At 41.8% G+C, this 27391-nt stretch overlaps 2 protein-coding genes across 3 annotated transcripts; one reads left to right on the forward strand and one right to left on the reverse strand.

Moving 5' to 3' along the window:
• Positions 1-97: 97 nt before the first annotated feature.
• LOC135516464 (zinc finger protein 37-like) lies at positions 98-4739 on the reverse strand. Of its 2 annotated transcripts, none has more exons than XM_064940795.1 (4): positions 4650-4739; positions 2733-3994; positions 2266-2595; positions 98-2021 (listed from the first exon to the last, which is right to left on the reverse strand). In XM_064940795.1, exons 2-4 carry the CDS (start codon positions 3322-3324, stop codon positions 1429-1431), a joined length of 1515 nt encoding a protein of 504 aa, XP_064796867.1. In that variant the 5' UTR covers positions 3325-3994; positions 4650-4739; the 3' UTR covers positions 98-1428. The 2 variants fall into 2 exon arrangements, with proteins under 2 accessions (XP_064796867.1, XP_064796866.1); XM_064940794.1 differs by having other exon boundaries at positions 4615-4693.
• LOC135516467 (caspase activity and apoptosis inhibitor 1) lies at positions 4292-10220 on the forward strand. The gene is made up of 6 exons (XM_064940798.1): positions 4292-4523; positions 7775-7966; positions 8340-8424; positions 8641-8698; positions 9116-9180; positions 9574-10220. Exons 1-6 carry the CDS (start codon positions 4419-4421, stop codon positions 10065-10067), a joined length of 999 nt encoding a protein of 332 aa, XP_064796870.1. The 5' UTR covers positions 4292-4418; the 3' UTR covers positions 10068-10220.
• The last annotated feature ends 17171 nt before the right edge of the window (positions 10221-27391 follow it).

The raw sequence follows: 27391 nt of genomic DNA on the forward strand, positions 1-27391 counted from the left end.
GTCCATCCTTTAGGTCTTTGGAACGAGGGATCAGGTGGAAGAAAGTGATCCAGAGGAGGGAGGAGAGGAGTTTTAATAAGACCAATGGGACGAGGAGGGAGGAGAAGGGTTTTAATAAGACCAATGGGACGAGGAGGGAGGAGAAGGGTTTTAATAAGACCAATGGGACGAGGAGGGAGGAGAGGAGTTTTAATGAGACCAATGGGACGAGGAGGGAGGGGACAGGTGGTGACGGATATGTGTCAATCGGCAGTGATGGAGGGGCGGGTATTGGGGACACTACCAAATAGGAAACGAGAACTCCCAATTAGGCAACATGGAAAAGATACTGCAAAAAGACATACAGGGAGGTTATCTAGAGAGACGATGCCACAAGAGGAGCCATTACTACTGAGAATGGTAGTTGTGATAGAGATAAGGAACTACTCTTTTTGTTTTTAAGTTGATAGCGTTTAACTAAGGCAATACACTAGTATATCATCAGGAACCACTGAGATCATGGCAATTCAATTGGACATATTCAGACCAGCAGCAGCGAATCAGGTCTTTCTATTTCAGCATGGCATGTGGTGAAGTGACCACCCAATGAGGGGCTGTAAGTGCATATCTGTGCAGGGGGTTTCTTCAACCCCATTCATATAACAGAAACACTGGGATTATATCAGGTAGTGTATCGTAAGTAAGTTAACATCTTTGAGTGTGTGTGTGTGTGTGTGTGTGTTCCCCAGCCCAGCAGGGAGAGCCTATAGAGCCAGACACCCATTACCGGACCACTGTGGCTGCCTTACTGCGATGAGGTTCTTCCATGAAGTGGGTTTAGGGAGCCATGACAGTGAGCAATTTAGGCACAAAATGAGTCACATATTGTGTAAGACATTTGTAGAAAACAACAAGGGGGGGAGAAATGACAGACCTGGTTGGTGTTAAAGCAGTAATCAGCAGTTGAAACAATAACAAAGCGAACTCCCCGCCACTGTTTCGTTAAGAGCTGAGGGACGGGGCTGGAGGAATTAAACCACTCAAATTCATAGAGCTATGGATGCATGATATCAAAACTAAAGGTTTAACCATGTTTCAATGGTAGTCACTGTTGGTTTGTTTTACATTAACTTTGTTTACAAACATCGGAGTAAAACAAGATCATATTTTGAGGTGTACAAAAATGTAACTATGTTCAAAAAGTTATATTCTTCAAGAGTCAATGGGTACATATCCTTATTAACTGACAAATCAATAAACATTTGTAGTGACTGCAGATTTCCCCTTTATGGCCAAGTTGAATATGATTTAATGTTGATATCTGGGAGAGTTTGGTAAAGACTTTCAGCCTGTACCAAGGGTTCTGGACCATTATGGCAAAGGAGGTAGTGACTGAGCTTGCCCTGCTGTATCCACAAAGCTGCCCCCCCCCCCCCTTAAATCGCTACACTAGCACTGCCCCTGTCTACTATGGGAGCGCTGGTGGAAACGGAGTCCCCCACAGTTCCGGAATGTCTTTCCGCACTGACCGCAGACATACGGCTTCTCCCCGGTGTGTATGCGGAAATGCCTGGTGAGCGCCCCCGAGTGGCGAAAGCGCATGGAGCACACCGAGCAGGTATAGGGTCTCTCTCCAGTGTGGATTCTCAGGTGAGTCTTCAGGTTCTCCAGACGGTTGAAATCCCGGTCACACTCGCTGCAGTGGTAAGGGCTCTGGCCAGGGGGGAAGACCTGACGCTTGGGGTGGGCCTGGGTGTGGTGTCTACGGAGCTCGCTGGGCTGGTGGAAGCCCTGGCCACAGAGTTTGCAGATGTGGCTGGGGTGGGGGATGGTGGGATTAGGGTTAGGGTGGGGGATGGTGGGATTAGGGTTGGTTCTGATCTGGACTCCATAGATCTGAGGTGGGGCAACAGGGATGATGGGAGCTGCTGCCTCTCTTGGTTGGAAGAGGTTGTTGGGGAACTGGGAGGAGAAGGCTGGAAGGGCACTGGCTGTTGGGGCAGTCAGTTGTGGAACATCTGTGTTGACCATATGAGGGTGAGCTGTGGAGAGAGAGAATACATTAAAAACATATATATTTAATGTTTTATTACACAGGTTCCATATGCATACATCCTACATGCAGGCAAAGGTGTTACTCATTCTAATAAAATCATTTTGAGAGATACTGACACATAATGGTTAGTATTACTCAGTAAGTGGTCAATCTTATGAAGTCTAGTGGCATCTTGTGGGTGGTATAGTCAGTGGCTATTTGGAAGCTCTCTGCTATTATCTGGTACTTACACAGACTATGGCTGGTTCCAGGAAGCAGAGCGTCAGAGATCTGTAAGTCCAAAGGGTCCGGTTTCCACTCCTCTAACATCTTGGACTGAACCAGAGACAGACTATCAGGACCAAAGTCTTCTTTTACCACAGAGTCAAAACTAGAACCAGAACCGGAACCAGAACCGTTCTCCTCCTTCACTTTAACCTGCTCCGTCTCAAGGCTCTGGACCACAACGTGAAGTGCTGATGGGTCATTATCTCCAAATGTTGTTTCTAGACCACTATGACTGATGCTTTCTGCACTTGCCTTGTGGTCCATACACAAACTGGAGGCCTCTTCCCTGACTTCTGAAAAGAAAATGACATGCAGAACAATTGTCAGGCTTTGAAGGTATTTCTTGTTCTTATCTAGCTAGTCAAGCACAAACTGAATTTCTCTAATATTGTATGTATGACATATCATTTGGCTTGATAAATAGGCCTACCTTTAAGCAGGTCATGATGAGGGATAGACTGTCCACTTGAAGCTGGGTGTAGGTCTTGGGAACACACCCGACCATCCTCGCTGATTTCACTGAAAGACCCATGGTCTTTCTGTCGTTCACTACTGATCTCTGCCTCCACAATTTCATATCCATATTCGTCCAATGAATATGAGGACTTTATATTTAATTCGTTGTCCTTTGACTGCTTTTGGGTCTTTGCTAAGTTGTTGTTGTGGAGAGGACTTATCGATAACTGTGCCTGCGGACTTACACCTCTCGTTGTTTCCACACATTGACGCGCAGCATTCAACTCTTGCTCGGTTGTTTGCAAGCGTTGTTTAAGAGACTTGTTTTCCCGTAGGGTTTCGTGCATCTGATCGCGGACATCCCCAAGCGCTTGACCTACCAGTTTAGTGACTTCTAATACGGCAATTTCCACAGCCACTTCGAACGCACCGTGGATCGTCGCCGCCAGTTCGTCCTGGAAAGAGAGCGATACCTCACCCTCTCTAGCGGTTTTCGAGGGGCGAGCTTGGGCTGACATTGAAGTCTCCCTTTTGATCCCTGTGTTAGTTTTTGACTGAGGCTTCATGTTGCTACAATAACCTTACTGCTAGTCTGATTATAATATTACTGGCTACTATGTTGCAATGTGATTGGCTACAATATAGCATGAAGAGAGGAACTCCGTCTGAATCTTCCTCGCTTACCCAGCATCTAGATATATCAGCTGGACATGATATTTTATAGAAAACCTTCCAAATGTCTATTGGCGAATGTTTTACATTTGCGCTATGAAATGTGTATCGCGCTCTTCTTCCCCAGCGTCTTACAAACAATGAATGTAAGGCAAAGAGGATCAATTATATTGACAAGATGGTTGACTGACCGCTCTACGATGGAAATACATGTCCGCAAAGGCTAAAAGCAGGCGGGGGGATGCGCGATCAGGTGGGAACATTCTAGCCAATGAGAGGGTAGATACGCCTGTGAACAACAACTCCCATATAAAAATGTTTTTCACAAAGTTGCCGGAATGTTACGTGCATTACACTTAGGCTACATCAGTACACTCGTAGCAACCTAATCATTATGAAACTTATATTTGATTAAATGATAAGCTTCTCATATCAAAATAGTACTTACCATATTCGCCTCTCTCTCATTGTCGCCCGTACAAAAACTCCGCCCTCTGCTTAACGCTTTTCGCCAAGACAGATTTTAGGCGGAGTCGACCATCTCACTTCACCGCTTCCTCTCGGCTGTATATACAAACAACATTAACGGGTAACGTCCGGGTCACGGATTTTTTTGAAGATTTCTAAAGTAAAAGTCCTCCATGTAATAGAAGAAACGTTTTAATAACCTGTATTTATTCATGATATATGACGCTAATGTGTGTTATGTATTTGACATTGGAAGTTACAAATGCCACTTAAATATAAACAGATATGAATCACTGTGAATGTTTTGACAATGATTGTGTAATATCATGATTAAATACAGGTTATTGACACCTTTCTACTATTATGGCGAGGCTTTTATTTAGAAAATGTATAAAATTCCGTGACCCGGAAAAGCTTTTATGTCGTTTCATCCCGTTTACAAGAGTAGCAGTAGATTGTTGTGGAAGAACACTTTTGCTATATTGTTTGCTCGTAATTGTAACCAGTAAAACAAAAAAAAATGCTAAGGAAAAAATCCACTAGTAGAGAAAAGAAAAGGAAAAGTTCACATACGGAAGAGCAGCATGTCGACAGAAGACGAAGGTGTACAGAGTCTAGCGTGGAGGTGAGAGAACATTGCTAGCTACGTTGGCTGTTTTGCTCATTTATACAAAAAACTAATATTCCAAGTGTCTGTATCACAATCACTTAATTACTTGTTTTATTCGTGTTGTCTTTTTGGTCTCCTCACCTTCGCTCCTGCTGTTCTGTGTGCACCTTCCCATTACACACACCAAGCCACCCCCTGTCACTCACAACAACAAAGTTGAGATCACTTCTTCCTTTCTGTCCAGCAGAATCGGACCAAGGTAAAGTTGGTTTTATATTCACACATTGACGTTCAATAGACATTCTCCAAAAGCCATTTAAAAAAAGTAAAAACCAATAACTAATTGACTAATTCACTGTTTTGTCACAGAATCATCAAACTAGATATGATCTATTCTATAAATGTCTAGTATACTTCTACAATCTTTGGTTTGAGGAGAAATTCCAGTAAGGATTTGATAGAAATAAAAGATGCATAGACGACATGCCCCAATTTATACAATTTTAAATGGCATTTGATAGATGCTATTGATGTATTTCTAGCAACCCCCCCCCCAAAGGTTGTAAAAGTATTCTAGACATTTATAGAATAAGTAATTTCTAGTTTGATGTTTTCTGTGACAAACTGAATTAGTTTTTACAATTTTAAATGGCTTTTGTTGAATGTCTGAATGTGAATATAAAACCAACTTTACCTTGATCAGAATATATTTTCCTTTTCCTTTTTGTAACTAGGCAAGTCAGTTAAGAAGAAATTCTTATTTTCAATGATGGCAGTTAACCCACTAGGCTTTGTTCAGGGGCAGAATGACAGATTTTTACCTTGTCAGCTCGGGGATTCGATCAACCTTTCGGTTCTGGCCCAACGCTCTGACCACTCGGCTACCTGCCGCCCCGGAATCCACAGAAATATTAAGACATTTTAATTGTATTTACTGTAATAGATAAGTTAACTTTTCTAATGATACCCTTTTTTGGATTTTCTTCATCGTAGAATAATAGTGAAAACATCACGGCAATAAAATTACACATGGAATCGTGTAGCAACCAAAACATTGTTAAACAGATCAGAATATATATTTGAGATTCTTCAAATTAACCACCCTTTGCCTTGGTAACTTTGCACACTCTTGACTCTCAACCAGTTTCACCTGGAATGTTTTTCCATCAGCCTTGAAGGAGTTTCCACTTTATTTTTTTTATTTCACATTTATTTAACCAGTTAGGCTAGTTGAGAACAAGTTTTAATTTACAACTGCGACCTGGCCAGGATATAGCAAAGCAGTTCGACAAACAACACAGAGTTACACATGGAATAAACAAACATACAGTAGAAAAAGTCTATATACAGTGTGTGCAAATGAGGTAAGATAAGGGAGGTAAGGCAATAAATAGGCCAGGGTGGCAAAGTAATGACAATATAGCAATTAAACACTGGAATGGTAGATGTACATTCATTTTCTGAGATACTGTGGTGCAAAGGAGCAAGATAAATAAGTACAGTATGGGGATGAGGTAGTTGGATGGGCTATTTACAGGTGGGCTATGTACAGGTCCGTTGATCTGTGAGCTGCTCTGACAGCTGAGCGCTTGGTTACTTTTCCTTTACTCTGTGGTCCAACTCATCCCAAACATTTTTTTTTTTGTGAAGTGCACCAGTCCCTCCTGCAGCAAATCACCCCCACAACATGATGCAGCCACCCCCGTGCTTCACGGTTGGGATGGGTGTTCTTTGGCTTGCAAGCCTCCCCCTTTTTCCTCCAAACATAAAGATGGTCATTATGGCCAAGCAGTACTATTTTTGTTTCATCAGACCAGAGGACATTTCTCCAAATAGTACGATCTTTGTCCCCATGTGCAGTTGCAAACCGTAGCCTGGCTTTTTTTATGGCGGTTTTGGAGCAGGGGCTTCTTCCTTGCTGAGTGTCCTTTCAGGTAATGTTGATATAGGACTCATTTTACTGTGGATATAGATACCTTTGTACCTGTTTCCTCCTGCATCTTCACAAGGTCCTTTGCTGCTGTTCTGGGATTGATTTGCACTTTTCGCACCAAAGTACGTTAGTCTCTAGGAGACAGATCGCGTCTCCTTCCTGAGCGGTATGACAGCTGCGCAGTCCCATGGTGTTTATACTTGCATACTATTGTTTGTACAGATGAACGTGGTACCTTCAGGCGTTTGGAAATTGCTCCCGAGGATGAGCCAGACTTGTGGAGGTCTACAACTATTTTTCTGAACTCTTGGCTGATTTCTTTTGATTTTCCCATGATGTCAAGCAAAGAGGCACTGAGTTTGAAGGTAGGCCTTGAAATACAATTAGCCTATCAGAAGCTTCTAAAGCCATGACATCATTTTCGGAACATTTTCAAGCTGTTTAAAGGCACAGTCAACTTTATGAATGTAAACTTCTGAAGCACTGGAATTGTGATAGTGGAATAATCTGTAAACAATTGTTTGGAAAATGACTTGTCATGCACAAAGTAGATCTCCTAACAGACTTGCCAAAACTATAGGATGTTAACAATAAATGTGTGGAGTGGTTGAAAAACGAGTTTTAATGACACCAATCTAAGTGTGTAAACTTCCGACTATCTATATATATATATATATCTCTCTCTCTCTCTCTCTCTCTCTCTCTCTCAAATTTCCCATAAGTTTGAAAAAATATAGATAGGATTTGTAGGCTATATTGCTCAGCCCTACACACAAGTTAAATATCAAAACCAACTGAATCAATTGTATTAGTTTGGGGGAAGGTCAACACACATATGAAACATTCATGTATATTTAACGTTAGTGGTTAGAGCGTTGGACTAGTAACCGGAAGGTTGCAAGTTCAAATCCCTGCGCTGACAAGGTACAAATCTGTCGTTCTGCCCCTGAACTGGCAGTTAACCCACTGTTCCTAGGCCGTCATTGAAAATAAGAATTTGTTCTTAACTGACTTGCCTAGTAAAATAAAGATTAAAAAAAAAAGTCTAGTTTGTCTCGGAGATGAACTAGAGATGGGTTATTTGACCTGAAATTCATATAGTCCTTTTTGTTTAGCTGGTTCTTCGTATAATTTTCATACAAAATCTTGACGATTTGAATCCACCAAGTTTGTTTCCAACGTGATCGGTCTGTTCGGGGTGTAAGAGTTTTTAGGAACACTGCATTTTTCACTTCAGTGGTTACTTGCATTCTACCTTTGACACAATGTTGGCCCTCATTGCCTCGGTTACTCCTGGTGGAAAAACATACTGCTATATAACTCCTTGAAACAGGACTCCAAGGAGGAGCAGGCAGATCTGGAGCTGATTGAGCCTGGCAGCGACATCGAGGAGGGAGGGCTGGACCTGAGTGTGCCATTTAAACCCATCAGTGCCTATGTCGCAGACAGACATGAGATGCTCGATCAGTGCTTTCACGTGCTGGGAGAGAATAAGCTGCAGAAGATGCTGCCTGATGAACTCAAGGTGATTAGGTAGTGAAATTCAGGGGGTAGCATGAAAAGGACTGGAACCAGGGGTCCCTGCATCAGGGGTGTTGGCTGTGCAGTGGCTAGGCCTAACCTATTTACTAACTCCTAACCCATTTGTGTGTTTGGTCAGCACATCTGTTCTATGCTACTTAATGTAAAGATTGGACGTGTGTTTGATGTATTGTGGACAATCAGTTAAAGTATAGTCAGACTGTACCATTAGTCACATTTTTAGTAATTTCTCTGTTTTAAATTTGATTTGTTGGTATCTTGTCTCCCTCCTCCCCTCTCTTGTTTCCAGATTTGTTCTCTTGTTTTGTTTTTACAGAGCTGTAGTCTGGATTACATCTTGTTTTTTGTTTTTACAGAGCTGTAATCTGAATGAAATCAAGACATTGTGCAGGGAGCAGCTGGAGCAGCTGTCTCAAAGCCACCTCCTTCAGATACTGGAGGGTAAGCCCATGGGTCCATTCAGCATCACAAGGTGGTGGTCTACTGTTAACCCTGCTGTCTTGTCGGTTCTCTTGGTCTGTTATATGCTGGGTGGTGTTCAGAAGACACAAAATGGGGGAAGTAGGCTATTACCTGAACTACGTTGTGTCATTCTGAACACGACCAATTTTTCACCTCATTAATCTGATGGTGTGTTTGGTTGATGTTCTCAAAAAGGTGAAGAGCTGACTTGTTCATCTGAAGGGGATAGGGAAAATGGCGCCACCGATAGCCAGTGAGTAGAACTGCATTTAATTGGAGCATAATGCTGCTTCTTCCCTTGATCATAATCCGTTGCACGGACCTGAAAAGGACATATTATCGCTGATGTTTTTGCTGCTGTTGTCAACCTGTGTAGCGAGAACCAATTGTAAGACATGGCTTTGTGTACACACAATAGGCCAAACTGCTTATTTGCTGTAAAAAGCAGATTTTTTTCCCCCCGTTCTACAAAGACTGTTTTACTCTTATAGATTTCTATTGCTTTGCTATTACTGGTCTGTAGGCTAGTTGACATTTGGGTGCTAGTTGCAGGTAGAAATGCAAACAAAAAAACAACAAAAAAACAACATTTTTATTCATTGTATCTGATTGGTCAATTTTAGTCTGGAAGTGATTCAACAGTGTTTTTTTTTTCATTCTTTCTGTAAAGGCAGGATAATAATGTGGATTCCACGTCGTCCCTCAAAGAGAGTGTTGAAGGGGAGAGCAAACAAGGTACTGGTAGCTGATGTTGGTCTAGACCCAGTTGTTCCCAAACTTTCTATAGTCCCGTACCCCCTTCAAACATTCAACCTCCAGCTGCGTACCCCCTCTAGCACCAGGGTCAGCGCACTCTCAAATGTTGTTTTTTTTGCCATCATTGTAAGCCTGTCACACACACATTTTGGTAAGCTATTTGTAAGTCAACTTGTCTATAATTAGATACATGCAGCTTCTCTTCTGTGGTATGTTGCCCTACAAGACTAGATAAGCTTTGTCATAAATGATAGAATGAATGCTTCAATCTAGTTGACGTCGGTAAAGTTTTCTGTCATGTCTGCTGGGATGGTTGAGTGTGACGAACAGATTCCTTTTGACCCAAACTGATTCCTGTCACTTTATCTGCAGAAGGTGGTGGCTCAGAAGAGAGCGACGTCCTTAGCATCAACGCCGACACCTACGACAGTGACATTGAGGGACACAAAGACGAGCCGTCTGAAAAAACTGAGGAAGCCGCCAGGACACCGGAAGTAGTTGCTGGAGAAACATCTAACCCCGGCCCCTCCGCGAGCCCTGCCGACGGGAAACCGTTTGCGGACAAACCCCCCGAACCGAAGAAAGAACTCCAGAAGGACATAGACAAAAGCGTTAGTGAGATCCTAGCTTTAGCATCGACACCTGACCAGGAAGACGCAAAAAAAACGATGGCGCCACCACTAGCCGCTGCTCCAGAGGCTCCCTTGTTGGTTACGAGGCTACCTGCTCAGAGTGCGCCCGTCCCTGGCCTAACTCCAGCGCCAAGCCAGCCCTCAGCCCAGCAGCTGGAGCTCCTGGAGTTAGAGATGAGAGCTAGGGCCATTAAGGCCCTAATGAAAGCCAACGATGTGAAGAAACAGACGTAAACAAGGCAGGCTAAGGCTCTCAAAGACTTGTCGTTTTTTTAGATGTTTCTAAAATAATTTCATTCTCAGAAAAGGAGTCATATGAGTCACTTGTTGTTCTTTGAATTTTAAGGATTGTAATCAAGTAAAGTTTTTTTTCCCCCTTCTACTTCACATGCTTTGTACATATTTATTTGAGAAAATGTGTTCAGTGGATTCTCTATCACGGGAAATGACGGCCCGAGCTGTGAGCATATGGATCAGCTGCACCCACACTTTCAAAATAGGAGTGCAAATGTACACTGACTGTACAAAACATTAAGGACACATTCCTAAAATTGAGTTGCACCCCCTTTTGCCCTCAGAACAGCCTCAATTCATCAGGGCATGAATTCTACAATGTGTTGAAGTGTTCCACAGGGATGCTGGCTCATGTTGACTCCAATGCTTCTCACAGTTGTGTCAAGTTGGCTGGATGTCCTTTGGGAGGTGGTCCATTCTTGATACACACGGGTTTTTTCACAATCAACAGTTTCCCATCAGCTTTGCAGTTCTTGACACAAACCGGTGCGCCTTGCACCTACTACCAAATCCCGTTAAAGACACTTAAATATTTTGACTTACCCGCTCTCCCTCTGAATGGCACATATACACAATCCATGTATCAATCGTCTCAAGGTTTAACAATCCTGATTTAACCTGTCTCCTCCCCTTCATCTAAACTGATTTAACAACTGACATCAATAAGGGATCATAGCTTTCACCTGGGGCTTCATTTCTTACAATTGCTTTACGTGTCACACTAAATATCTGCTTGGGCCATTTTCTGAAAAGACTGCACACTTACAAAAAATATTGAGAGTTATCATCTTGGCTCATGCCATACATACCCATGTTTCTGTTTTTAAATCAGACCGGTCCTGAAACACGCGTGCGCGAGCATTAAAACTCTGCCTGGAAAAAAAAGATGAAGACTATTTAGTGTGAGAATATCGCCCGTACGTGCTATATACTTTGGAAGTATTTTGCATTAGGCCGAGGCAGTTCTTCTAAAGTGAAGAGCAGTAAGCAAACTTGATCAAGTGTCGTTGTTGGTGATGGCAGAATGCAGTGACATTTGCTGTAGGTTTAGGCTGACGGACAACGTTTTTATGAAAGAGGACTGCAAATTACTGTGCACCTGTAATCCGACCGTTAGATTTTAATAGGGGATTATGTTTTCCATGAACCGTTTCTTTAACCTATGCTGCTGCACTGCTTACATTCTGAAACGTTGTTTGCCTTCCACTGTAAGTAGACAGACTTCAATGCTAAACATCAACTGTCTGTTCACCTGTTAAATTCTACTGTAAGCTACAGAACGTTTTCCTTTCTGACGTATAGAGGAAAATACCTGCGCTAATAGCGTATCTAATACACCCGATTAAATGATAAATGCACATGGTAATTTTAGGGCTATGACTATTTCGGGAACATGAACCCATCATAGCCAGAAAAAATGAAGTGTGTTCAATGTTTATATAAAAAAAGAGGGATTGTGTATAAATGCAATATTTTTTATTCAAAATTAGTTTTCAGACGTAACCTACAACAGTCTGTTCCACCGTTAAAAATAAAATAAAATAAATAAAATAAAACTGCGCTCATGATTGGATTGCATAGAGCAAAATACTAAATGTTTTATCTGTCCAGAGTTGAACATGTGGGGTCTATGTCATCAACCTAGTTTTGGAGCATTATTATTCTGTACGTATTATTCTGTACGTAAATCTGTGAATGCATTTAGTATGTGTTACGTTTCTATGTGTTACGTTTCGTATTCATTTGTGGATGTCCATCACCCATTTTGTATGATATGCTACGAATTAGAGAAATGTATAAAATTGTTACGAATTGTAGCTACATGGCTAATGTTAGCTAGCTGTCTTACATTTGGGGTTAGGGTTACATGTAGGAGTTAGGTTAGGGTTAGCTAAAATGCTAAGTAGTTACAAAGTAGCGTAAAAAGTGGTGAGTAGTTGAAAAATAGCAAAAAAATACTAACGTTGTCAGTGATGAGTTTTGAACGAACAACCTTTTGAGTTGTTGGACGTTCACGTTATTCACCCACCGAAACCAACAATCCTTTTGTTTTTGCCTTATGTAACCATGCCAACCGTAACATATCATACTAATTTCAGTGTCCTGGATTTATATGTATTATGTTACGTCTGGAGTAGGAGACCTTGCTTTAGTGTCAATGGGGGGTGGGGGCAGTCCATTGTGCTAATACAGTGGAGATGGGCTAAAAACAGTCAAATTAACTTTTTTTGTGATTGATTTTAATTTCTTTCATGAAGCATGGGACCAATGCTACAGGTTGCGTTTAAAAATATATTTTTTTGTTCAATGTATATAGTTCAAGTTCAAAGGCCGAGACCATTCTCGCACATTTTGTGAATAAATTTGTTAACTTCCCTGTTTGTGAGCATTTCTCCTTTGCCAAGATAATCCATCCACCTGACAGGTTTGGCATATCAATAAACTGATTAAACAGCATGGTCATTACAGAGGTGCACCTTGTGCTGGGGACAATAAAAGGCTTCTCTAAAATGTGCATTTTTGTCACGTCGAGCTGTTTTACCTGTGGAATCGTCTGAGACCAGCCACCCGGACAGCTGATGAAACTTTAGAGTATTTCTGTCTGTAATGAAGCCCTTTTGTGGGGGGAAACTCATTCTGATTGGCTGGGTCTGGCCCCCCAATGGGTGAGCATATGCCCCATCCATGGCTGCCCAGTCACGTGAAATACATAGATTAGGGTCTAAGGAATTCATTTCTGTAAAATTGTTGATAGTCACGTTGCGTTTTAATGTTTTTTGTTCTGTATAATTCCACTGCAAGATTCCCCTCCTCCCAAATTGTGACCCCCCCCCCCATTTCAACTGCCCCCTTAGTCACTTTATTCTGGAGTGTAGGCCGTCATTGTAAATAAGAACTTGTTCTTAACTGACATGCCTAGTTAAATAAAACATCCTGGCTCCTGATCTGTCTGCTTGGCAAGTCATTTTAAATGTTTTCATGGCGACTGCTTCAAACAATGGCCGTGGCTTTTGTGGAGCGATGGGTAACGACGCTTCGAGGGTGACTGTTGTTGATGTGTGCAGAGGGTCCCTGGTTCGCGCCTGGGTATGGGCGAGGGAACGGTTTAAAAATTATACTGTTACATCAAGACCCCTGCTCCCAAGCTTCTGCAACCTCATTTTCAAACGGTCAGGTGACCATGCCCGTGCGCTCATTAGATCCGCCCCACAGGAGGCCCACCTCCTACAGAAGATTTGATTTATTTATTTAACTAGGCAAGTCAGTTAAGAACAAATTGCCTTAGACCGCTGTGCCACTCGGGAGACAGAAATACAGTGCCTAGTGAAACTCTTCACACCCCTTGCACAATTGTCACATTTTGCTGCCTTTAATGTGAAAAATCTCCCTCAAGATCTACATAAATACAGAACTACATACAGTTGAAGTCGAAAGTTTACATACACCTTAACCAAATACATGTAAACTCAGTTAAGTCCTAGTAAAAATTCCCTGTTTTAGGTCAGTTAGGATCACCACTTTATTTTAAGAATGTGAAATGTCAGAATAATAGTAGAGTGATTTATTTCAGCTTTTATTTCTTTCATCACATTCCCAGTGGGTCAGAAGGTTACATACACTCAATTAGTATTCGGTAGCATTGCCTTTAAATTGTTTATCTTGGGTCTAATGTTTTGGGTAGCCTTCCACAAGCTTCCCACAATAAGTTGGGTGAATTTTGGCCCATTCCTCCTGATTGAGCTGGTGTAACTGAGTCAGGTTCGTAGGCCTCCTTGCTTGCACACGCTTTTTCAGTTCTGCCCACACATTTTCTATAGGATTGAGGTCAAGGCTTTGTGATGGCACCTCCAATACCTTGACTTTGTTGTCTTTAAGCCATTTTGCCACAACTTTGGAATTATGCTTGGGGTCATTGTCCATTTGGAAGACCCATTTGCGACCAAGCTTTGACTTCCTGAATGATATCTTGAGATGTTGCTTCAATATATCCACATATTTTCCTGACTCATGATGCCATCTATTTTGTGAAGTGCACCAGTCCCTCCTGCAGTAAAGCACCCCCACAACATGATGCTGCCACCCCCATGCTTCACGGTTGGGATGGTGTTCGGCTTGCAAGCCTCCCCCTTTTTCCTCCAAAACATAAAGATGGTCATTATGGCCAAACAGGTCAAATTTTGTTTCATCAGACCAGAGGACATTTCTCCTTTGCTGTGGATACAGATATAGATACTTTTGTACCTGTTTCTTCCAGCATCTTCACAAGGTCCTTTGCTGTTGTTCTGGGATTGATTTGCACTTTTCACACCAAACTTGAAGATAAATCGAACATATTTTATTATATATTCTGTGCTCAGATATGACAAGGCCGTAGAGACGGGGGTAGAAGATGTTCATTTTGAGAGGTTACAGAAGGTTTCCAAAGAGAGAATTAAGACATTTACATTTGTGATGGGTACAGCTGCACAAAGGAGAGGTTTACTATGAAAGTTAAATATTTTAGTTGTGTTTTTGGGACCCTTTGAAACCAGAAAGGCAGTGTTGTTGACAATTCTCCACGTGTTTCCCTTTTATAACACTAGATGGTACACTTACTCTATCATACGTGGTCATTTCCTTAGAGCCACCATGCAGCCTATCTCAGTTGCTGTTATCTGTCCTCCCACTCTTTATCTGCACTGATTGGACAATACTTGATATGTTAAAAGGCTCATTGTCAGTCTGGCTTTCTCCTGGTCAGTTCTCATTGTCAGGCTGGCTTTCTCCTGGTCAGTTCTCATTGTCAGGCTGGCTTTCTCCTGGTCAGTTCTCATTGTCAGGCTGGCTTTCTCCTGGTCAGTTCTCATTGTCAGGCTGGCTTTCTCCGGGTCAGTTCTCAGTGTCAGTCTGGCTTTCTCCTGGTCAGTTCTCATTGTCAGGCTGGCTTTCTCCTGGTCAGTTCTCATTGTCAGGCTGGCTTTCTCCTGGTCAGTTCTATCGTCTCAGTGCAGTGAGGGACAGGATGCGATGGTGTGTGTGTGTGTGTGTGTGTGTGTGTGTGTGTTTTGACTTAAATGAGAAATAGCCACTCCTGTTCAAATGTGTAAAACTTCCTTACTTCCTACCCTTCTTGAGCCTTGAGAATGTTATTGGGTTGGTGAAAGCCAGGTTTCAAACCTATTTCTGTCACGTACATAACCTTGTCAACAAAATTATTATTCAGAGGGAGGTCAAGGTGTCATCACAGGTTTCAGTATTAGAAGGTCTCAACACGGGCACATTGTCCAGACAGATTATAGAGCCAAACCAGCAGCATTTACTTTAAAATACCATTTATTTATCATGAATACAAACTTGTATATATTCAGTGATGACATTTTAAGTTGCCAACTATGTCAATATAAGTGAATTGAGCACATCAAAGGTAAATGATGAAGAGGGAAACGAGGCTGTTTTAATACAATAGGGATCGTATTAGGACTCACGAGTGGCACAGCGGTCTAAGGCACTGCATATCAGTGCTTGAGGCATCACTAGAGACCCTGGTTCGGTTCCAGGCTGTATCACAACCAGCCGTGATTGGGAGTCCCATTGGGCGGCGCAAATGACCCAGCATCTTCTGGATTTGGCCAGTGTAAGCCGTCATTGTAGATAAGAATTTGTTCTTAACTGACTTGCCTGGTTAAGTTAAATGAAATAGTTCAAAACATAACGGTCCCAGTTCAATAAGCAATTCATGACCAGAGCTGTAGGTGGCACAATTACACTAGTTCACAGAGAACTATTAGTATGCAATGTGTGAACAGAAATGTTGATTTTGATTAGCAGTCTCTCCTTAATTCCTTGTGTCCTCTCCACTTGATTCCTTTAAAACTTTTTGGAGGAGAAAGCGAGGTACCACCAGATCTTCTCCTTCAATGAATTATGAGAAGGAAGTGAGAAGAAATTAATCGAGGAAAGACTAGTGGAGAACGAAAGTTAATGCTGTGTCAGTCTGTTAAATTACCTTATTCCCTGACCACTGATTTCTGTCAACTATCCATTAAAGTAGCATGGCCGAGACTGATACACTATCTGATCTATATAGTATCCACCACACTACTTTTACCTATCCAGTCTGATTCAGGTACGGTAAGAAAGGGAAAAGAGACGATGTGAATGTTGTGCCACTGAAACAACCGCCTGTGGAGATGCATATTGTGTATAGGCCAAGTGACTCATGGTGAAATTGATGCCATTAAGTCCCTTTTTAAGCTACGTTTGATACCTTAACCCTCTGTTGTTTTCAGATCTGCAAGGTGAAAGCTCTACCCCTGCGCTGCTTATACCTATCCAGACCCTTCAAATTGGCAAACATGGAAGGATTAGGACTAAGGGGAAGGGGTAGGGGCGAATTGGAACCGGCAGATACTACAGGGTACAGGAAAAACAGTGCTTATAGGACAACATGTTAACGATTGGCCATTCTTCTTATGACGCCAACTCTCAACATTAGTGTAGTGGACTCGAAGATGGATACTTTTGTATATATAGTGTATGTGGACACCCCTTCAAATGAGTGGATTCAGCTATTTCAGCCACATCAGTTGCTGACAGGTGTATAAAAATCGGGAACACAGCTATGCAATCTCCATAGACAAACATTGGCAGTAGAATGGCCTTACTGAAGAGCTCAGGGACTTTCAACTTGGCAACGTCAAGATTCTTGCCCTGCTTGAGCTGCCCCGGTCAATTGTAAGTACTGTTATTGTGAAGTGGAAACGTCTAGGAGCAACAACGTCTCAGCCGCAAAGTGGTAGACCACACAAGCTCACGGAACAGGACCGCCGAGTGCTGATGTAACAGTATAACTTTAGACCGTCCTCTCGCCCATACTTGGGCGCAAACCAGGGACCTTCTGCACACATCAACAACAGTCACCCACGAAGCATTGTTACCCATCGCTCCACAAAAGCCGCGGCCCTTGCAGAGCAAAGGGGAACCACTACTTCAAGGTCTCAGAGCAAGTGACGTCACCGATTGAAACGCTATTTAGCGCGCACCACCGCTAACTAAGCTAGCCGTTTCACATCCGTTACACTGAAGCGTGTAAAAATGGTCTTTCCTCGGTTGCAACACTCCCTACCGAGTTCCAAACTGCCTCTGGAAGCAACGTCCGCACAAGAACTGTTCGGCGGCAGCTTCATGAAGTGCGATTCCGTGGCCGAGCAGCAGCACACAAGCCTAAGATCACCATGCGCAATGCCAAGTGTCAGCTGGAGTGGTGTAGAGCTCGTCGCCATTGGACTTTGGAGCAGTGGAAATGCGTTCTCTGGAGTAAGGAATCACGCTTCACCATCTGGCAGTCCGATTGACGAATCTGGTTTTAGTGGATCCCAGGAGAAGGCTACCTACCCCAGTGCATAATAGCAACTGTAAAGTTAGGCGGAGGAAGAATAATGTTTCATGGTTCAGGGCTACGCCCCTTAGTTCCAGTGAACGGAAATCTTAATTCTACAGCATCCAATGACATTCAAGACGATTCTGTGTTTCCAAATTTGCGGCAAAAGTTTGGGGAAGGACCTTTCATGTTTCAGCATGACAATACCCGCAGCAATGCTTCAACATCTAGGGGAAACCCTTCCCAGAAGAGCGGAGGCTGTTATAGCAACAAAGGGGGGACAAACTTCATACTAATACCCATGATTTTGAAATGAGATGTTGGGATGATACCATTGGTCATGTCGTGTATTGGACTTGTAGGTAGATGCTGCTGTTCAGTGTCCAGCTCTATAAAGCACGATACACTGGGCTATCTATCTTCAGGTCCTATCTCCATGTACAGGAGGAGTAAGTCAAAACCTTTTAATAACGGCAATTCGTGTGAAGACAGGGGTTTATCTGTTGATTTTTATATTCACAGTAACCCTGGGAGCCACTATAAGTCACCCTGCATATGCGTTAACCATGAGTAAAGATCTGTACTGTTGTTGAACTTGGCCTGCACACCCATAGAAAAAACCCCACCCCCAATGGACTTTAAATCAGATAATTGGTTTTATTAATGATATAAATCAAGTAAAGTAGGCACCGATTTGATCAATTAAAACAGCTTTTGAATTAATTTCTACTGCTTTTTCCCTCTTCAACAGGGAATTAGAGTACATAGCATGCTCTCACCTTACGTGTTTTTGCGTTTTGCCGTGATTTAGTCTGAAGCCGCTTTGTTCTGGTAAACTGTAAGGTTAGGGGGCGCAATTACATGCAGATTCAGAACCAAACATCCCCCCCCCCCTCCTCCCCACAGGAACAAATGAAATGCAGAATAAGCGTTGAAGTGCCTCTTGGGTATTTTGCATTTAAAATATTTTATTTTATTTTCTAAATGCAGATCGCTATTCTCCACACCAAAGTTTATCAACGGGTATCCCTTGTAATTAATTTCTGATTTCAAGGGGGTAATGTCCGCTTTAAAAAATATAAAGACTGAAGTGTTCATAGTGTCTATGATTGATTACTGTTTTATTTTAAAACCGGTGTCATTTTTTTAACTGCGTTAGGATGTGAATTATTATCTGGGATGAGCTGATGAACTGCTCTGACTATCACCGTGTAGACCTAGAAATAGTGGATAGGTGTGATCGTTATGCTATTGACTCCAGCCAAGGTGTAGTGTACATCACAGCAGCATCTGAAATGGCACCCTAGTATCGTCTAATATAGTGCACTACTTTTGAAAATACGGTGCCATTTGGGATTCATTGAAGGGTAGCGGGGTCTTTCTTACTACAGTCATACATGTCATGAGGGTAGGAGGGCTTTCTTACTACTGTCATACATGTCATGAGGGTAGGAGGGGGCTTTCTTACTACAGTCATATATGTCATGAGGGTAGGGGGGCTTTCTTACTACAGTCATACATGTCATGAGGGTATGTACTGTCATACATGTCATGAGGGTAGCGGGGCTTTCTTACTACAGTCATACATGTCATGAGGGTTTCTTACTACAGTCATACATGTCATGAGGGTAGGGGGGCTTTCTTACTACAGTCATACATGTCATGAGGGTAGGGGGGGGGGCTTTCTTACTACAGTCAGACATGTCATGAGGGTAGGAGGGGGCTTTCTTACTACAGTCATACATGTCATGAGGGTAGGGGGGCTTTCTTACTACTGTCATACATGTCATGAGGGTAGCGGGGCTTTCTTACTACAGTCATACATGTCATGAGGGTAGGGGGGGGCTTTCTTACTACAGTCATACATGTCATGAGGGTAGGGGGGGGCTTTCTTACTACTGTCATACATGTCATGAGGGTAGGAGGGGGCTTTCTTACTACAGTCATACATGTCATGAGGGTTGGGGGGCTTTCTTACTACAGTCATACATGTCATGAGGGTAGGAGGGGGGCTTTCTTACTACTGTCATACATGTCATGAGGGTGGGGGGCCTTCTTACTACTGTCATACATGTCATGAGGGTAGGGGGGCTTTCTTACTACAGTCATACATGTCATGAGGGTAGAGGGGGCTTTCTTACTACAGTCATACATGTCATCAAGGTAGAGGGGGCTTTCTTACTACAGTCATACATGTCATGAGGGTAGGGGGGGGCTTTCTTACTACAGTCATACATGTGGTGTACGGTCTGATATACCACGGCTGTCAGCCAATCAGCATTTAGGGCTCGAAACTCCCAGTTTATTTATTTATATATATATATATATATTGTATATTAAGTGTCAAATTGGTTAAATGGCAGAGGGGTCCTATATTTCTTCCAAAGTGTTTATACTTTGATGCCAGCAATTTTTTTCTCTTCTTCTCCCCCTTAATATGTGAACGAGTCAAATGTCACATCAATCTCTCAACTCAACATCCAAAATGGCGGCCTGCCCATTGTGATCCATCAATCAAAAAAAAGTTCTGAAGTGAAAGAGAGAGAAAAAAAGTTACTCAAGATTCTCCACAGGGGACAGGATTCTAGTCTACAGTGCAGGATTCTAGTCTACAGTGCAGGATTCTAGTCTACAGTGCAGGATTCTAGTCTACAGTGCAGGATTCTAGTCTACAGTGCAGGATTCTAGTCTACAGCGCAGGATTCTAGTCTACAGCGCAGGATTCTAGTCTACAGCGCAGGATTCTAGTCTACAGCGCAGGATTCTAGTCTACAGCGCAGGATTCTAGTCTACAGCGCAGGATTCTAGTCTACAGGGCAGGATTCTAGTCTACAGCGCAGGATTCTAGTCTACAGCGCAGGATTCTAGTCTACAGCGCAGGATTCTAGTCTACAGCGCAGGATTCTAGTCTACAGCGCAGGATTCTAGTCTACAGCGCAGGATTCTAGTCTACAGCGCAGGATTCTAGTCTACAGCGCAGGATTCTAGTCTACAGCGCAGGATTCTAGTCTACAGTGCAGGATTCTAGTCTACAGCGCAGCACTCTAGTCTACAGCGCAGGATTCTAGTCTACAACGCAGGACTCTAGTCTACAGTGTGTATTTGTTATTGCGTAATATGTTTAAATAGCTTAACCCATTCTTGTAAAAATACCTCTTTCCAGCCATTTTGTATGCCGAGGTCCACTTTGCTGATGTGGAATCTATACAGATATAATCGGGTGTTCATGTCTCCGACGCCAGCCGAAGAAAGACACTGTATATTCAAATAAGGAGACACTTCTATATGAGTGCTCAGTTCTTTGTGTGCACCTCAGCGTTATGTTTCTGTGTGCTCAGTTCTTTGTGTGCACATCAGCGTTATGTTTCTGTGTGCTCAGTTCTTTGTGTGCACATCAGCGTTATGTTTCTGTGTGCTCAGTTCTTTGTGTGCACATCAGCGTTATGTTTCTGTGTGCTCAGTTCTTTGTGTGCACATCAGCGTTATGTTTCTGTGTGCTCAGTTCTTTGTGTGCACATCAGCGTTTTGTTTCTTCCAGTCTACTCCTCTACGTGGCTTCTTTTCCTTTTTGTTCTTGCTTGGAATTAAATTGAAGCAACAGCACATGCTGACAAACAATAAATAACTTAGCACCTCTGAGTGACTAAATAAATTGATTTCCCCGAGCAATGATTCATCATCGCGCACATTTCATTTTCATCAAGTTAAGGCTGCAAATATTTTACCAAAGCAAAGGAGATATGTTATTACCGGGCATCCTTTTACAATTTGTTTGAATTAAGTTGCCCTTATTTTTAATAGAGTAAATTGCTGTTGAAATCCTTAATAATCACGATTACTAGTTTTTACAGGTTCCTGCTCTGAAGGCATCTATGTCATCGATTATAAATCAACATTGAATGTCATGACAAAGGAAAGTAATATATTGGTTAATTTGGCTGACATTTGAATTATACAATTATGGGAATACATCAAAATAGCATGGTTGCTAATTTATTACTTTTTGATGAACCAAGAAAGGAGAAGAGTTGAAATAGTCCTACTTAGGAGGGTTTTGAAACAGTGGTTGGTTTGCAAACAGTGGTTGGTTTGCAAAAAGTGGTTGGTTTGCAAACAGTGGATAGTTTGCAAACAGTGGATAGTTTGCAAACAGTGGTTGGTTTGCAAACAGTGGATGGTTTGCAAACAGTGGTTAGTTTGCAAACAGTGGATAGTTTGCAAACAGTGGATAGTTTGCAAACAGTGGTTAGTTTGCAAACAGTGGATGGTTTGCAAACAGTGGTTAGTTTGCAAACAGTGGATAGTTTGCAAACAGTGGTTAGTTTGCAAACAGTGGATGGTTTGCAAACAGTGGTTAGTTTGCAAACAGTGGATAGTTTGCAAACAGTGGTTGGTTTGCATACAGTGGTTGGTTTGCAAACAGTGGTTGGTTTGCAAACAGTGGATAGTTTGCAAAAAGTGGATGGTTTGCAAACAGTGGATGGTTTGCAAACATTGGTTAGTTTGCAAACAGTGGATAGTTTGCAAACAGTGGTTGGTTTGCATACAGTGGTTGGTTTGCAAACAGTGGATGTTTGCAAACAGTGGTTGGTTTGCAAACAGTGGTTGGTTTGCAAACAGTGGATAGTTTGCAAACAGTGGATAGTTTGCAAACAGTGGATAGTTTGCAAACAGTGGTTGGTTTGCAAACAGTGGTTGGTTTGCAAACAGTGGTTGGTTTGCAAACAGTGGATAGTTTGCAAACAGTGGATAGTTTGCAAACATTGGATAGTTTGCAAACAGTGGCTGGTTTGCAAACAGTGGATAGTTTGCCAGCAGTGGCTGGTTTGGAAGTGTGCAAAACTAACATACCTCAGATACACTTGCAGACACACAGTTAGTTGTCTTCGCAGCAATATTGCAGAAATCCTAAAAAGCCTCAATGTGTAAATTTGACATGCCACTCCAGCTTAACACCAGGATTTTGAGAAATCCCCCCCCTCCCATCCATTGACATCTGACTTACATATTCCCTCTGTGCCCTACCCGAGTTTTCCCCAAGTAAAGGGCCTAGCATACAAATGCTGCATAATGCCATCAAACATCCATTGATATTCCAGCGTGTTGGCTGGCGAGCCAATAAAGCAAAAATGTTCCTGACGGATATAGAGAGACATAAGCCAGGATAGATGACCTTGCACAGTCAAACAGGATAATAGAATGAAATATCGCAATATTACATCAAAGCCAACTCACTTCCATGGCAGCCAGTGCTACGAGATAAACAAGCTCAGTCCTGAGATAGTTGGTGGCTTGTCCTCTGAGAGGTTTCAGGCCATTTAGGTCTCTCTCTCTGTCTCCCTCTTTCTCTCTCATATATATATATATATATATATATATATATGTGTGTGTGTGTGTGTATAATATATATATATATATATATATATACACACAGTGGGGCAAAAAAGTATTTAGTCAGCCACCAATTGTGCAAGTTCTCCCACTTAAAAAGATGAGAGGCCTGTAATTTTCATCATAGGTACACTTAAACTATGACAGATAAAATTAGATTTTCTTTCTCCAGAAAATCACATTGTAGGATTTTATATGAATTTATTTGCAAATTATGGTGGAAAAAAAGTATTTGGTCAATAACAAAAGTTTTTCTCAATACTTTGTTATATACCCTTTGTTGGCAATGACCGAGGTCAAACGTTTTCTGTAAGTCTTCACAAGGTTTTCACACACTGTTGCTGGTATTTTGGCCCATTCCTCCATGCAGATCTCCTCTAGAGCAGTGATGTTTTGGGGCTGTTGCTGGGCAACACAGACTTTCAACTCCCTCCAAAGATTTTCTATGGGGTTGAGATCTGGAGACTGGCTAGGCCACTCCAGGTGTAACGGCGTTCTTCGTTTGCCGAAAGAGAGTCGGACCGAAATGCAGCGTGTTGGTTACTCATGTTTATTAATAGAACAAACAACGATACATGAAAAAACAAAAACAACAAACGGAAAGTGAAAAACCTATACAGCCTGTCTGGTGAACACTAACACAGAGACAGGAACAATCACCCACGAAATACAAAGTGAAACCCAGGCTACCTAAATACGGTTCTCAATCAGAGACAACGAGAATCACCTGACTCTGATTGAGAACCACCTCAGACAGCCAAACCTATGTAACACACACCCCTAATCAGCTACAATCCCAATAACTAAAAAAACCCACTAAGAATTACAACAAACAATAAACCCATGTCACACCCTGGCCTGACCAACTAATTAACTAAAACACAAAATACTAAGACCAAGGCGTGACACCAGGACCTTGAAATGCTTCTTTCGAAGCCACTCCTTCGTTGCCCGGGCGATGTGTTTGGGATCATTGTCATGCCCAAAGACCCAGCCACGTTTCATCTTCAATGCCCTTGCTGATGGAAGGAGGTTTTCACTCAAAATCTCACGATACATGGCCCCATTCATTCTTTCCTTTACACGGATCAGTCGTCCTGGTCCCTTTACAGAAAAACAGCCCCAAAGCATGATGTTTCCACCCCCATGCTTCACAGTAGGTATGGTGTTCTTTGGATGCAACTCAGAATTATTTGTCCTCCAAACACGGCAATTTGAGTTTTAACCATAAAGTTATATTTTGGTTTCATCTGACCATATGACATTCTCCCGATCTTCTTCTGGATCATCCAAATGCTCTCTAGCGAACTTCAGACGGGCCTGGACATGTACTGGTTTAAGCAGGGGGACACGCCTGGAACTGCAGGATTTGAGTCCCTGGCGGCGTAGTGTGTTACTGATGGTAGGCTTTGTTACTTCGGTCCCAGCTCTCTGCAGGTCATTCACTAGGTCCCCCCGTGTGGTTCTGGGATTTCACCGTTCTTGTGATAATTTTGACCCACGGGGTGAGATCTTGCGTGGAGCCCCAGATCGAGGGAGATTATCAGTGGTCTTGTATGTCTTCTATTTCCTAATAATTGCTCCCACAGTTGATTTCTTCAAAACAAGCTGCTTACCTATTGCAGATTCAGTCTTCCCAGCCTGGTGCAGGTCAACAATTTTGTTTCTGGTGTCCCAGCTCTTTGGTCTTGGCCATAGTGGAGTTTGGAGTGTGACTGTTTGAGGTTGTGGACAGGTGTCTTTTATACTGATAACAAGTTCAAACAGGTGCCATTAATACAGGTAACGAGTGGAGGACAGAGGAGCCTCTTAAAGAAGAAGTTACAGGTCTGTGAGAGCCAGAATTCTGGCTATATATATATATATATACATATATATAGAAAATAGTAAAAATATAGAAAATAGTAAAAATAAAGAAAAACCCTTAGAGTAGGTGTGTCCAAACTTTTGACTTTTATGTAAATACACACACACACACATATATACATATATATATACATACACATATATATATACATATATATACATATATATATATATGTATATATGTGTGTGTGTATATACATAAAAGTCAAAAGTTTGGACACACCTACTCTAAGGGTTTTTCTTTATTTTTACTATTTTCTACATTCTAGAATATTGGTGAACACATGGAACCATGTAGTAACAAAATAAGTATTAAACAATTCAATATATTTTAGATTCAAAGCAGCCACCATTTGCCTTGATGACAGCTTTGAACACTCTTGGCATTCTCTCAACCAGGTTCACCTGGAAGGCTTTTCCAACCGTCTTGAAGGAGTTCCCACATATGCTGAGCACTTGTTGGCTGCTTTTCCTTCACTCTGCGGTCTAACTCATCCCAAACCATCTCAATTGGGTTGAGGTCGGGTGATTGTGGAGGTCAGGTCATCTGGTGCAGCACTCCATCACTCTCCTTATTGGTCAAATAACCCTTACACAGTCTGGAGATGTGTTATGGGTCATCCTGTTATGTGTTTTGGGTAATCCTGTCCTGTTGAAAAACAAATGATAGTCCCACTAAACGCAAACCAGATGGGATGGCGTGTCACTGAAGAATGCTGTGGTAGCCATGCTGGTTAAGTGTGCCTTGAATTCTAAATAAATCACTGACAATGTCACCAGCAAACCACCAAACATCAGCACACCCTCACACCACCTCTTCCATGCTTCAAGGTGGGAACCACACCTGCGGAGATCATCCGTTCACCTACTTTGTGTCTCACAAGGCATGGCGGTTGGAACCAAAAATCTCAAATTTGGACTCATCAGATCAATGTTCGTTGCTCGTGTTTCTTGGCCCAAACAAGTCTCTTCTTCTTATTGGTGTCCTTTTAGTTGTGGTTTCTTTGCAACAATTTGACCATGAAGGCCTGATTTCACGCAGTCTCTGCTGAACAGCTGATGTTGAGATGTGTCTGTTCCTTGAACTCTGTGAAGCATTTATTTGGGCTGCAATAATGAGGTGCAGTTACCTCTAATGAACTTATCATCTACAGCATAGGTAACTTCCTTTCCTGTGGCACTCCTCATGAGAGCCATTTTCAGCATAGCGCATGTTTTTTTGTGACTGCACTTGAAGAAACTTTCAAAGTTATTAGAATTTTCTGCATTGAATGATCATGTCTAAAAGTAATGATGGATTGTTGTTTCTCTTTGCTTATTTGAGCTGTTCTTGCCATTAATATGGACTTGGTATTTTACCAAATAGTGCAATCTTCTGAATACCACCCCTACCTTGTCACAACACAACTGATTGGCTCAAACACATTAAAAAGGAAAGAAATTCCACTATTTAACTTTTAACAATGCACACCTGTTAATTGAAATGCATTCCAGGTGACTACCTCATGAAGCTGGTTGATAGAATGTCAAGAGTGTGCAAAGCTGTTGTCAAGACAAAGGGTGGCTACTTTGAAGAATCTCAAATATAAAATATATTTTGATTTGATTAATTAACACTTTTTTGGTTACTACATGATTCCATATGTGTTATTTCAAAGTTATTCTACAATGTAGAAAATAGTACAAATAAAGAAAAACCCTTGAATGAAGCAAGTGTGTCCAAAACTTTGACTGGTACTGTATATATCTGTCTGTCTATCTCAGGCCTGGGCAATTCTTTTCCGTGGAGGGCCACATTAGAATATATTTTTGCCATTGCGGGCCAGACTCATATTACACGGTTATACATTATGTGTATCACTCTGTTGACAGATATATCTACTGTAAATCACATCCAGACATGCTACTTATTTTTTTTATTTTTTTTACATGCACAGAAATAAACCACATCCATGTTCTCCTTTTGGTAGGGTATTTTCATTATTAAACATGCAATGAAACTACACTGAGGGAATAAGTACACTGTGCATTCAACACCACGGACAGAACTCTTGTTAATGGGTATTCACAGGTAAAACGCCAGAAAGAGAGAGAGCTCAACATTACACTTAAACTACTCAATCAATGTGAGAGGTGATGATGGGTGTAGAGCAGTGAAGTAAGGTATAGTTTCTGACATGGCTATGCGCAAGGTTTGCGAAGAGGAAGTGATGTAAAGTAGTTAAGTAAAAAATACTTGAAAGTTCCACTTAAGTAGTTTTTTTTAGGGTATCTGTACTTTATATTTGTTGACTACTTTTAGTTTTACTTCACTACATTCCTAAAGAAAATGATGTACTTCTTACTGCATACATTTTCCCCTGACACCCAAAAGTACTCGTTACATTATGAATGCTTAGCAGGACAGGGAAATTGTCTAATTCACACACTTATCAAGAGAACATCCCTGGTCATCCCTACTGCCTCTGATCTGGCGGACTCACTAAACACAAATACTTAATTTGTAAATTATGTCTTGTGGTGTGCCCCTGGCTATCTGTAAATGAAAAAAAAAACAAGAAAATAGTGTCATCTGGTTTGCTTAATATAAGGAATTTTAAATTATTTTTACTTTTGATACTTAAGTACATTTAAACCAAATACTTTT

The sequence above is a fragment of the Oncorhynchus masou genome, chromosome 27, assembly GCF_036934945.1.
Source record: "Oncorhynchus masou masou isolate Uvic2021 chromosome 27, UVic_Omas_1.1, whole genome shotgun sequence".
Classification (NCBI taxonomy): Eukaryota; Metazoa; Chordata; class Actinopteri; order Salmoniformes; family Salmonidae; genus Oncorhynchus; species Oncorhynchus masou.

Bases quoted from the DNA above. Each gene is read 5' to 3' on its own strand.
- LOC135516464 (XM_064940795.1), bottom strand. From the start codon at position 3,324: ATGAAGCCTCAGTCAAAAACTAACACAGGGATCAAAAGGGAGACTTCA. The intron at 2,596-2,732 runs GTAGGCCTATTT...TTTTCTTTTCAG, and splicing joins TCATCATGACCTGCTTAAAG to AAGTCAGGGAAGAGGCCTCC. The intron at 2,022-2,265 runs GTAAGTACCAGA...CTCTCTCCACAG, and splicing joins TGGAACCAGCCATAGTCTGT to CTCACCCTCATATGGTCAAC.
- LOC135516467 (XM_064940798.1), top strand. From the start codon at position 4,419: ATGCTAAGGAAAAAATCCACTAGTAGAGAAAAGAAAAGGAAAAGTTCA. The intron at 4,524-7,774 runs GTGAGAGAACAT...TCCTTGAAACAG, and splicing joins GTACAGAGTCTAGCGTGGAG to GACTCCAAGGAGGAGCAGGC. The intron at 9,181-9,573 runs GTACTGGTAGCT...CTTTATCTGCAG, and splicing joins TGAAGGGGAGAGCAAACAAG to AAGGTGGTGGCTCAGAAGAG.